The sequence below is a fragment of the Perna viridis genome, chromosome 8 (assembly GCF_037379345.1).
Source record: "Perna viridis isolate PV_CMFRI_1.1 ecotype Kerala chromosome 8, ASM3737934v1, whole genome shotgun sequence".
NCBI classification, from domain to species: Eukaryota; Metazoa; Mollusca; class Bivalvia; order Mytilida; family Mytilidae; genus Perna; species Perna viridis.
Window position 1 is genome coordinate 4,510,035 of NC_142452.1, and position 13,415 is coordinate 4,523,449.

The 13,415-nt window shown below is 34.9% G+C and overlaps 1 protein-coding gene across 1 annotated transcript; it reads right to left on the reverse strand.

The window, feature by feature from the left end:
• Positions 1-6,860: 6,860 nt before the first annotated feature.
• On the reverse strand, positions 6,861-12,260 carry LOC148609021 (fatty acid-binding protein type 2-like). Its single transcript, XM_088541685.1, has 4 exons — positions 12,036-12,260; positions 11,060-11,244; positions 9,844-9,960; positions 6,861-7,047 (listed from the first exon to the last, which is right to left on the reverse strand). Exons 1-4 carry the CDS (start codon positions 12,109-12,111, stop codon positions 6,991-6,993), a joined length of 435 nt encoding a protein of 144 aa, XP_088397811.1. The 5' UTR covers positions 12,112-12,260; the 3' UTR covers positions 6,861-6,990.
• Between the last annotated feature and the right edge of the window lie 1,155 nt (positions 12,261-13,415).

Consider the following 13,415-nt stretch of genomic DNA (forward strand, 5'->3'; position numbering starts at 1 on the left):
ACCATACATCTGACCACTTTTGGTCTCTCTACCAAGGACGATGATTGTGGTTTACCGTCTATATACTGGATTCCTAAACTAAAGAATCCATACAAACAACGTTACATAGCTGGATCTGCAAAATGTACCTCCAAACCTCTTTCAAAACTTCTGCATTCACAGCTGTCAAAGAGGGTCTGCAGTCCTACCACAACACTTGTTACTCCCGTAGTGGTATTAATTCAATGTGGATCCTGAAACATTCGAAAGATCTTTTGGAGACAATCAGTTTAAGACCAATATCATAATATAATAGCATTGAAACCTATGATTTTTCAACACTGTGTACTTCTATTCTTCATACTCAGTCAAAATTCCGATTTAAAAACATTATACATTGTGTATCTTCCAAATATACAAAAGAAGATGTTTACAAAATGCTGGAATTTTTAATCGACAACATATTTGTCAGTGTGGTGGACGCGTTTTTCAACAAACGGTCGGCATAACAATGGGAAAAAATTGTGCTCTTCTACTTGCTGACTTACTCCTTTATTCTAATGAGGCTGACTTTATAGCTGATCTGATCAGAAAGAAAGAATATCGTTTAGTTAGATCCTTCAATATCGGTTTCCGCTATAAAGATGACGTATTATTTTTAAACAATTTTGGGGATTTGATACATCGCATCTACCCCAAAGAACTTGAAATAAAGAATACTACAGACACTGTGAAGTCAGCCTCATATCTTGACCTACACTTAGAAATCGATGGTTAAGAATATCTATTGATCAAACTTTACGACAAACGTGATGACTTTTCATCCATAATTGATAATTTCCTTTCATCTGTGGCAACATCCCTCCGGCACCTGCGTATGGACTGTTCATATCACAACGCATACGTTATGTCATAGCTTACTGCAACTGTGCAGACTTTTTGTATCGCACTAGAATTCTAACAAGTAGGCTTCGAGAATAGGGTTATGTTGCTACAAGATTGAAGTCTTATGGTCGTCATTATGAACTCGTGGATCATTACGGTGTATCCATCTGCACCATGACAACTGATTTGTTCAACGTGTCATAGTTTTTCTTTCCTCTTTCGTCTTCCCCGGACTTGACTTTTTATGAGCAAGTCGGCGGGTGTTTCTAGAAAAGCAGAGGACGCTTACCCTACTGGTGCTTCTGGTTTATGCTCCCAGTTCTTAGTGGAATCCGAGTTGCTCATTTGCTTTTGTTACTTTGTATGTATGATTTTAGTTACTTTATGTTCTTTGTTGTGTATGTCTGTTTTCCATGTCTGGTATTTTTCCCTGGAGTGCATTCTTTTGATTAGCGCTATAACCTTGGTTCTCTTGATTACTCTTTCCCCTTAAAACCGTTATTTTTTACAACTAAGTGATATACATGTATCGAATACAATACTAGGTACATTGACACCATGAATAAATAGTATTGGTATCTCGAATGATATCAAAAAATTGTCTAAAATGGCCAAGATGAGTGTAATGTCTGGACAAATATGATCAATTTGTATCATATATCATACTATAGGAAGTTAAAATTTCCTTTTTAACGGAGAGACGATGCAGCCCAATCAGTCATACTTTTCATATTTAATCGAATATAACAATATTGTTACCTCACCTCAGATCTATTGTCGACTTGTTTATCAACCGTATTTGGAAACAACGGGTTTACCCGGGTGAAATTATGCAGGTACTATAGATCAGATGTGTGTTTTATGTGATACATGTAGTTTATACGCTAATACAGAAGCTCTATCCACAGCCGTTCTTTAGCTAAGCTAGTCTAGAAATATTTGCATGTAAAAAAGTACTGGTTCTTCCAAAAGTGACTGACAGTTTTACTCAAATATCCACTGGGTGAAGGAAAATAGAAGTAAAATTATTAGTTTTGTTATACAATTTCCTCAATAATCGGAAGTATGAACGAAATAGAAGCAAAGTTTTTTTTTCTGAAGGCTTGTAGCATATGTGTAGAATTTCAAGAGAATCGTATATTTACGGTATCAACGTAAAAAATCAACATGAGAGTCAAAACGGATCAGCGAAGTACAAACAAAGAACGCACCTCCTCCGTAGTGGCCAACGCATTTCCGAGTTGCTATTGGTAATCAACAAGTCTCACCATCGCAGTTTAGCGTGATCATGAACGCATTTCTGCGTACTACCATCGCACCTTCGCGTCTCATCGTGGTTGCGAGTCTTACATATATGTTTTTTATAAGTTTTACATGAATGAATTAGAAATAGTGTGAAGTGTGAGCAAGGTCTGACAGAGAATACCACGATTCAAAAACCTTTTAGTTGAGTTTTTCCTTTAAAATTCCTTTGATTTTAATTATATTTCTTCAAGCACATCTTAAATATGATGCCCAAAATATTTTAGCGGATACGAATTTGTAAAGACGAGGTTTGTACATGTTAAAAACGTAAGTTGGATAATCTTTCTTTATAGACTTGCATATTGATAATTGTATATCTTCATGTTCATCTTCATATGATGCCCACACTTCATATACGTTCTATGAATATCTCTTGAGTGCTTTTGGAGGAGCTGTGCGAAATATTTAGATGACTAAAGTTTATTTGGAATAGAAAATTGTGGCAACAAAGTGAAAATCATACAATGTTTTGTTTCCTTATTTTTAATCTCTATTGATGTCAAGAGCATTTCAACATAGTATTTTCTAGTTTTGTGTTATTCTTAATTGGCATATTGAACAATGATATTAACTCAAAGGGATATGTCTCTTTCCTCCATTTAAACGTATAATTATTTCAACTTTCATAATTGAATACTTCTATAGGTACAGCGCATACGTCATTTGGTATGCTTTAATTTGGTTTAGATGGGTGACGTGTTCATACAACGGCTATTAAAGTACATTACGTCATTAGATCATAGATATTTTATCCAGAGACAATTAGTTTCAAATTAAAATCACAAAAAATCGTACCACAATATTATTCATATTGCATCAAGAAGGAGAAAACATGTGGTAGGCAGACATTTGTCCCGTTATAACTACGATAACGTTTTAAGCAACACTTCTAAACATCTTATTGCCATCAAATGATCGTTTACGTTGACATCTAATTGGTTTCATCTGTTGATGGTATGAACTGTACACTAGTTCATATCAATTCAAATACGCCTAATACGGTTCAAAAACAAATGATTGCATTGTGCACAATAAAAAATAACAGAACATATATAATTAGGTAGTGAAAACATTTCGATTCTAATGGTTAAATTCGGAAGTTAAAATTTATCTGCCTTACACAATAAACAGAAAAGGCCCGACATTAAAACTCAGTATAAGGAGTTGTATACTCTTGATGTACCAATCCATAAAAAATTCAGACACTGCCTATTGTTGTTGTGATTAATGTTGTGGAAAAAAAACACTAAGTAAAGAAAGCTTTTTCAATCTACAATTGCTGTATTTTGATGTAACGATTATCATGTCGTTATTCAGATCTGTATCTTTAAGAAAACCATACATTCATCGTTAAAATTCGTAAGGGATATAGTTGTGGTATCTTTTAAAGACAAATCACACTATTGTTTATGCGCATTGTATGGCGCAAGCTATTATATCGTCGTCAATTTGTGACATCGCTTTTTGTGCGTTATTTTCGATTTACCCCCATTTGACTGTAGAGGCAATTTGACGTCGAGGTTCAAAGACCGCTTTCGAAAATCTTCCGTAAACACCAGGCGTCCCTCCGTATGTCCGTCTGTCCTAAACAAACTTACGAATATAATTTCCCAACGGATTCCGAGGAAAATTGCCCCGTGCAGGTCCGGGTCTGAGAATAGGCCTGCAGTAGCGCTAAGCTTGTCGTAGAAGGCGACTAAATAGTGCTCAGAAACCTAGCCGAGGGCTAAGCGCTCTGCCCACAGAGCAGCTGGGATGTGTGCCCCAGGTGGTGGAATGGGGTACCCCTGGCATGTTATATGCTGGGGTTGTCAGGCTATAATGCGGAAAACCTGGCCGCAAACCATGGTGGTGCACCGTGATAGGCAAAATGTCACGTTCCTCGCACGTTAAAGAACCCTCCTGTGGTATTCGATAGGAGAAGGAACCTTTCCCCTCCGCCACAGGAGGCTAAATTGCCCGACCTTACCCATCCCTCCCTTTTTCTAGTGGCAATTCAAATTTTTCGATCCTATTATCCTTGTATCCGATCCCTTTTTTCATCTTATCATCATTTCATGTTCATTTAATCATTCATTTCATGTTCATTTTCTGAATAAAGCTGAAATATTGCTGGTCGGAAGTTAAACCCTAACAATCAATCAATCATTCAATCAATCAATCCATCAATCAACCGAGAAAACTTATACCAAATGTTAATAATACTTAGACTTTGAAAAGAAATGATAATCAGCATTGTCCGATAGTTTTAGAGGGGTTATGCCAATTCGATTATCAAACATTTTAGCGAGGGTCGGATGGGAGATATGGAACAATGTTCTTTTCTCGGAGAATATGAGCTAGTTTTCCTAATCCCGACAAGATGTTTAATGAGGAATATTAAAAATAGCCCCGTATTATTGCAAATAAAACATAATTTGCTATTACATTTTCCGAGGTAAAAATGTAGAAAACGTTTCATGCAGGGTATCTAATCCAGGTGCGGATTCAGACGGTCGGAGCCGGCGAATTCTCCTTCCTTGAAATTAAAAAAATCTATGCAGTATCAAATTAGGAACACTGGAAAATAATATAGCCTTACAGTCATGAGATATGTTTACGGACAAGGATGGCCTGCCAATTTATTTTCTTTGATTCAAGAATCAAATTTTCTGTCCTGCCTTTTTTTTAGAAAACTTTTTTCTTCTGCATAGAGCGCCGAAACATTTTTTATGTAAACGAAAAATATTAGGACAATAATAGATCATGCCTTTTCATTTCTTGAAATTTTCAATCCTGAATTTTTATTTAAAATCTGACACAAAGTACGCCACAAGAAGACACAAACTTGTACAAGTAGATATTGGAGGTGCACTCTCTTACATATAAAAATGCTTCACTGACGGCTGTTGTGCGATATTTTCTACCTATTGGTTAGTAAAAATATTACTACTAACTGTTGAAATGCTCCACGTTCATGTGTAAATGTTGAACTTTAGATCCCGATAAGTCATTCGCTATTGAAGTATTATAAATAAACATTGTGGTACATGTAACTTAAAATATGAATACGAATTATAACATGTTCACGCGAAGTGACACGGTCAGGCAACCAGAATAGTTTTCTGTTCTCTCCAGTCGTAATTCGTTTTGTCTTCCGCTTATTTCATCACAGTCAAGTTTTGTATTGCCGTGCTATTTCTTCTAAAGACGTTCCATCGCTGACTATGACGTAACATCATCCAAAATAACATTTGGAGTAGAAAATGTCCAATAACCAAACACAATTCTGCAGAAATGGTACACAAACGTGATTAACTTCCTTATTTGATCGGTGACCCCACTTTGTAAAGAATTAATAACATCAGCTAATGGATACCTTTTCATACCGCAAGTTTGAAAAAAATATTTCGGATTACTGTGAATATGATTCAAAAGTTAGTTTTTCTTTTGGCTGGACACAATAAAAGGTTCTTTTTAAGCGGATAAAACTTATTGTATTTTGTTTTCAATGTTTTATGAATGAAATACAGACAATTTCCAATCTACTGGTGCATGGCATGTGTCATTCGTAAAAAATATTGGCAAGATCAGAGACGTCTGAATTGACTTTGGAAAATGACAAAAACTCCCAATTTTACGATTTTTTGTGCTGCTATATCTTTGTTAAGAGTCTGAATCGCTCACCTGACAAACCATGCCCTATTAACTAAGTAAGTAAAGGTACCATGCTTTGTTACCATGTTTGACAAAGAACTGCCGAAAAAGAGCATATAATGATGAATGATATAAGTTCAAAAGAGTACCAAAAGCACTGTAAAATGTTCACAAATGCTTTCAACGTGTTTTTAGAACCTCTGGACCCAAAAAAATTTGGGCAGTGGTCCACCTATGCCCTGTTAATAAGCCGGGTCTGACGAGGCATTAGCCAAGTATACTTCTGCTGAAACAAACACAAACTGAAGCAGGTATGAAGCAATGCGGGAAATAGAAACCCAGAGCGATCTTTCGTCATCACCATTCAACATATAACACCTAGTTTCCTACAAAAACCAAAATCATTGGAATCTGAGCAAGAGGTGAACTTCTGATTATGGCCGCCTAAAATAATTTCAATACTGCTATTGGGTGGAAATCCCAAAAATTCTGAGATTGAAACAAAGTCATAATTTGCGACCAACGATATGAATTCTTATTACATGTTGACGATTGTTTTATAAACGCTTTTGTGTCTACAGACAGTATAAATGAACCTAACTACAGTTTTTGTCTTTAGGTTATCGTGCTTCTAAAGAACTATTTCTTAAAAAATTCTTCGACCAGGCAGTATAAAAAAGACCATTTATAAACAAGAAAGAAAAACGATGTTAAATTTACAAATAATGCATTTGAGTTGTGAATTCTTGTATTTTTCTTTATTTGGATTGCAATGATGTGCAATGCGGAGCCCATAAAAACACATGGGCTGCTGCATGCCGAATTTGAAAAAAATTGTGAAAACTATATACAACTTTCGGAAATCGATGATATAAGCTAACGGAGATAAGGGTAACTTGTTTGATTCTATAATGTTCACATGTTCAGGTCTAATATAATCTCAGAGTTATAATAGAAGTTTTAACACATTAAATCGTGACTAATAACTGAAAGCAAGACTTAAGCAGAGATAAGCTGGTTCAAGTAAATCAGACATGCAAACAAAATATCAAAACTATTGCATTACATTTATTTCTCTTTGGTACAGATTTAAACTAAATTTAAAAAAAAACACACAAGTCTATTTTGCAGGGTTTTTTGCTAAGTCATTTAACACTTTTATTCTATTTTTTGTGACTATATTCCTCATTTAACTCTCTTCATGACACTGGTCATCTGTGTACCGCATTCCAATTCTGCCGTCTGTAGTAAAATAAGATGTACTTAAACTCCGTTTAAAATATCAAATCAACACAATATGTAAGCAATGTATATACAATAGCCAATAGCCCGACAGTTCACTGTTTTTTTTTGTTGTGATTTTAAAGTAAAAGTAAGAATAATGAAAGTACAAACAATATACGGCTTGAATCGGGGAACCAAAACAACAAACGATGTAAGGCTTGAATCGAGGAACCCAAACAACACACAATGTAAGGCTTGAATCGGAGACCCCAAACACCACACGATGTAAGATTAATCAAGGGAACCAAGGTTATAGCGGTAAGGTAATCAAAAGAATTTAATCCAGGGTCAAAGACCAGACATGGAAAACAGACATACACAACAAAGAACATAAAGTAACTAAAATCATACATACAAAGTAACAAAAGCAAATGAGCAACTCGGACTCCACTAAAAACTGGGAGCATGGACCAGGTGCAACGGTAGGGTAAGCGTCCTTTGCTTTTCTAGAAACACCCGCCGACTTGCTCATAAAAAGTCAAGTCCGGGGTAGACGTAAGAGGAAAGGAAAACTATGTCACGTTGAACAAATAAGTTTTCATGGCGCAAATGGATACACCGTAATGATCCACGAGTTCATGATGACGACCATAAAACTTTTGTAGTGATGATCTTGTAGCAACATAACCCTGCTCAAGAAGCCTATTTGTTAGAATTCTAGCGCGATACAAAAATCTGCGTAGTTTCGGCAAGCTCTGGCATAACGTATGCGTTGTGATATAAACACTCCAGGTGTTGACAGAATGTTGCCACAGATGAAAGGAAAGTTATCAATTATGCATGAAAAGTCATCACGTTTGTCGTAAAGTCTGGTCAATAGTTTCCTTTACCATCGATTTGTAAGTGTAGGTCAAGATATGAGGCTGACTTCACAGTGTCTGTAGTATTCTTTATCTCAAGTCCTTTGGGGTAGATGCGATGTATCAAATCCCCAAAATTAGGTTTGTTTAAAGGTAATACGTCATCTATGTAGAAGAAACTAAGATTAAAGGATCTAGCTAAACAATATTATTTCTTTCGGATCAGATCAGCTACAAAGTAAGCCTCATAAGAGTGTAAGGCTTGAATCAATCGGGGAACCCAAACAACAACGATGTAAGGCTTGAATCGGGGAACCCAAACAACAAACGATGTAAGGCTTTAATCGAGGAACCCAAACAACAAGAGATGTAAGGCTTGAATCAATCCAGAAACCCTAACAACAAACAATACACAAGCTTTAAAAGAAAAAAAAAATTTCGTGTGTGTTATGTTAAAATTCATTTTGAGAGTAGAATTAATTCCACTATCAATAAGAGGAAAGATAATCCAATTATATAGCACTGATTTCTCTTGGCTTAAATACTATACTGGAAATCATGCTTTATAGCAGAACGACAATGGAATACAATATGAGATATATTGCAATATAAAGAGTAATCAAGGGAACCAAGGTGATGAAAAAGCCTTATCATTTTCACATGTAGATTTCATAAAATAAATTTTGTGTATTCAAGGTCAAATTGAAATATAAGTTTTTAAAAACATTAATATCATATATGGTAGAAATCGCTAGGTTTAACCGCGCAAAAAAACTTAGCAAGTAAATACGAACAATACACTTAAAATTTAATGTTGTTCATTACAGTTCTTCGGAATGACTTATTTTCAATACAATACAATACAAACAGATACATGTATAAGTAGAACATTTCATTCCAGAAGAAAATTATTGTACATAGTTCATTGTACGACTATAGTCCTTAACCATTGTTGTGTATATTTCATAAAGAGTAATCAAGGGAACCAAGGTTATAGCGGTAATCAAAAGAATGCAATCCAGGGACAAAAACCAGACATGGAAAATACACATACACAACAAAGAACATAAGTCACTAAATTCATACATACAAAGTAACAAAATTAAATGAGCACCTCAGACTCCACTAAAAACTGGGAGCATGGACCAGGTGCACCGGTAGGGTAAGCGTCCTCTGCTTTTCTAGAAACACCCGCCGAGTCGCTCATGAAAAGTTAAGTCCAGGGTAGAGAAACAAGGAAAGGAAAACGATGAACCTTTGAATAAGTCAGTTTTCATGGTGCAGATATATACACCATAACGACCTACGAGTTCATAATGACGACCATAAATCTTCTGTAGTGATGACTTCAATCTTGTAGCAACAACATAAACTTGTTCCAGAAGCCTATTTGTTAGAGGTCTAGTAAGAATGTTTCCCAGAAGGCTAAGCTCATTTGCACATTATATCATTGTATAATGCAAAATGATTTTACCTATGTTAAATCACAATAGCTTTCATTTTAATAAAAAAAAGAACAAAAACAAACTGGTACATACTGTAGCTCTAGTATATCAAAAATCTATATGTATTAAATGACCTTCTTCAGTACCTTAAATAATTACTTAATACTAATTAGTAATACACACTCAGTTTATTTAAGGCACCGAGGAAGGTCATCTGTTGACTGAAAATTTTGCTCATTATATATTTTATTATAGTGTGTTAAAATTTTTTTATTTTTTTGGTTGGTTTGTTTTGTGAACCTAGGTGTGAATAAATGGTACGCATGTAAATACGATCCGATAAACATGTATTCGGTACATTGACCATATGTTACTACATGTAAAATGTTGTAAAATTGTACTTAGTTGCACCGAGCCTACATTTAGCTTTAGTTCACAAATAACGATCGAACGAAATCAATACTTAAAACAAACTATTAATCAAGCCTTTAACTTGTGTAACGTATTACCATAAGCATAGTGCCATCACTTTGAATTTCTCTTGTGACCTTAATTGGCTTCCAACCCATCAACTCTAGTTTCTCTACCTCCGTCATCTTTGTATCACTTTCAACTGTTATATTATACTGCAAAACATCGTTATAACTTAAATTATGCCCGCGCTACGAATATTTGGAATATGTTCAAATCATTCGAAGTGAGATTGTGGTGAAAAATTGTCGCAATGGCAAGTCGTGAGTAAAGCGTAGTACGATCATGTGCAATCGCGTCGAAGACTTTTTACAAGTTCTTTGATCGTCGCTTGAATAAGAGCAGACCCTATATCTCGATTGCATTATGGTCTGTACGATATGGCCCCGCCTTTGCTTTGTCAATACCACCACGTCACTGTGGTATGCATAATCTCAATACACATTTACAATGACCAAGATGACCTATAAAACATTAGTATAAATCCTAAAGATGATATTCCTATGCTCATTGGTAACCACAGTGAAAAAAAAATCATAAACCAAAAGCGTTTTTCTTCAAAAAGTATGATATTCCTCTATCGTTGAACGATAGTGCCTCGTGTTCAGTAAGTTCAATGTGGCAGTTTGTTCAGATACGACTCAATAAAACACTGTCAGTCTGACTTGGTCCCTACAATATCGACCTTCAAACACTTGTATGGAGCATCAATTAGTGTCATTAAAAATGGAGAAACTTATATAGTTACATGTAGTTATGATAAAATCATAAATCATAATAAGAAGTATATCTGATGGCAATGTTTACCATCGACGTCTCCGTAAGCATAGGGAATATTACATCAATTGTCAAAAGTAAAAAGAAGTCAAGTGTAAGCATGATACAAACTTACTACTTTTCTACTTAGAATGAAATACGATTGTATAAATCGTAGCATATCGCAATATAGTCGTCGGAGGGCGGTTGTAGATGTGTAACGTAATCGTTAATTGAAGAAACGTGGAAGGAATGTACTTTATGTGTGAAGGTCGTTTAGTAATCGTACTAGAAAATGTAACATTCCAGAAATCCGAAAAAAATATATTAAAAACGGCCTATTGTCCGAGCGCAGTCTTCATAGCTGTCATACTGTTTACTTTTTTTGTAGATCATGCGGGGAGTGATATGAGCGTCTCCCTCTGACAGAGCCTAAGGCATAATAAGTTTTTGCAGCGTGCCTTATTGTATCTTTATTAGTTAGAAAGTATTACATACAGTCAAACCTTTGCCGAATGTGTCAGTTGAAGTGACTTCTTTTCCTGATTCAAACTCGTAGTTTTTCTGCATCGACTCTTCTCCAACAGTTGAGTTAAAGCTAAACTGCCATTTATCCCCGTTTTTTTTATATTCTATTTCATAAACTGCGTCTCTCCACTTTTCTATTAAGTCAGCAGGGTAGCCTACAATATAACATTTAGCATGCAAATGATTTTCTTGCAAGAAGAAAGCAGCCATTAATTTGGAGATTTTGAAATTTATAAAACCAGAAATAACCGTCATCATTAGTACTTTATATGTTTATTTTCTATCAAATTAATTTTTTTTTTTATTTTGAAAGGACCTATTGAGTTTGTAGGTAGTTCACTATTTAAGATATTCCTACAGTTTTGACAACTGAATATGTAGAACTTTGTGGAACGGTGTTTGTCTACCCCGGACTTGACTTTTTATGAGCAACTCGGTGGGTGTTTCTAGAAAAACAGAGGACGCTTACCCTACCGGTGCACCTGGTCCATGCTCCCAGTTTTTAGTGGAGTCCGAGTTGCTCATTTACTTCTGTTCGTTTGTATGTATGATTTTAGTTACTCTATGTTCTTTGTTGTGTATGTCTGTTTTCCATGTCTGGTCTTTGTCACATTCTTTTGATTACCGATATAATCTTGGTTCCCTTGATTACTCTTTGAACTCTTAATTCTATTGTTATAAAACATGTTTAATACATTGTTGATGGTATTGCGAATTTTAAGGCATAATTTGCCACTGTTAAATTCATTCACAAAATGAATTACTTGCACATGTATGCTTTGTCGTATACATTTATATTTTAAAGACAGCGTCATTTACTCGTTTTATCATAATGTGCATGCTCTTTGGCTGCTATTCGTCAATCATCATAGGCGGCAGCCTAAACCAAACATTATAAGTTATGAAATTCAAAATCTGTACTTTTGTATTTTATAAAAGATCTTACCTGAAGCTTTAGCGTAAGCATCATAGTTTTTATTGTCTTTACTGTCACCTCTCCACTTTCCTATAAACTTTGCCATTATAATGGTACAGAAATTGTCAGACAGAAATAATAGATCAATGTAATACAAGGCTGTTTGTATCAACCAACCCCACGTTCTTTAAATAAGAATCAAACTACTTGTTCCATTTTTTAAACTTTAACCTAGATCAATTTTTTTTTTAATCCCAATAACCATGTTTAGATTTAAATATACTTTGAGTCAATATACTTGTATTCGTTTTTCGTTATTGACTTTGATGTGAACATATATGTACAGTCTATACAAGAATTATTGAATCACTATTTAAATGATTTAGTTTTATCTCCATATAAGGATATTTTACTTTAAAAGGCTATCTTAGCTGTTTGGTTTTTTAGGTTGTTTGAGTGCAGATTTACGTTACACATGAATATCTGATGATTTTTCTTTAAATTATAACATGTAAGGTATCACCAGGTCGATATTTCATTCATATATGGTAAAATTATCATCGATCTAGTAATCGATTACAAAAATACAATGATATGTATCGCGAATTTCGATATGCTGTACACGTGTTTTAAAGAGTAACCTCTCATCAGCAGAATTAGAATCAAATATATAGGAGAATCTTAATTCAAGAAATTAATATACACATGAAGTACTAAAAACCAAAACTATAGGAATAGGAAGCCAAATCCGCCACTTTGTGCAATGCAAGGAATGAAGCCTCAGTGTATATGGAAATAAATACGATTATATAATATCTGAATAAATGCGGTGCCCTTAGGTCTATCATAGTTGCATCGACCCTTTTTGTTATTAATAAATAATAACAATGATTAAATACAAAAATACGTATTGTAACTTTCGATACCCTGTACAAGTTGTTTAAAGTGCAATTTCTCTTCAGCAGTATAAAAATTTCTCGCCCCATTGTCTTGTGATAATATTCTACACAAGACACAGAGGGGTCGATACTCGCCCAGTGAGTTGGCTAGGTTGTTAAGTGGGCTAATTGAGAGATATGGTTGTGATACTGTTGTCAGATCGTTAAGGATAGCATTTCTGGTGTTGAAATTGGTTCGCACATAGCGTCTTTGCATATAAATTAAAACATTACGTTTAGGCGATTTTTGGCATTACATGGATTGTGTCCTTATTGTATGACTTATAATGTACCGTGGCTCTCAACCCCGCATGAGAAGAATTGGGACCGATTTTAATTTTCACAAACCATGTGGACATAACGTTTTTAGGTTTAAATTGGTCTGTAGCTGGCATGTCAGTTAAATACTAGTGGTCCTTAGTTTTTATACTTGTGTGGTTTATAGTCAGTTTCATAATTTCAGCTGTTACAA

Coding starts and splice junctions, on each gene's coding strand:
- LOC148609021 (XM_088541685.1), bottom strand. CDS start 12,111: ATGGCAAAGTTTATAGGAAAGTGGAGAGGTGACAGTAAAGACAATAAA. Junction 11,245..12,035: donor TGCTTACGCTAAAGCTTCAG/GTAAGATCTTTT, acceptor GTTATATTGTAG/GCTACCCTGCTGACTTAATA. Junction 7,048..9,843: donor GTGATGGCACTATGCTTATG/GTAATACGTTAC, acceptor ATTTTACTACAG/ACGGCAGAATTGGAATGCGG.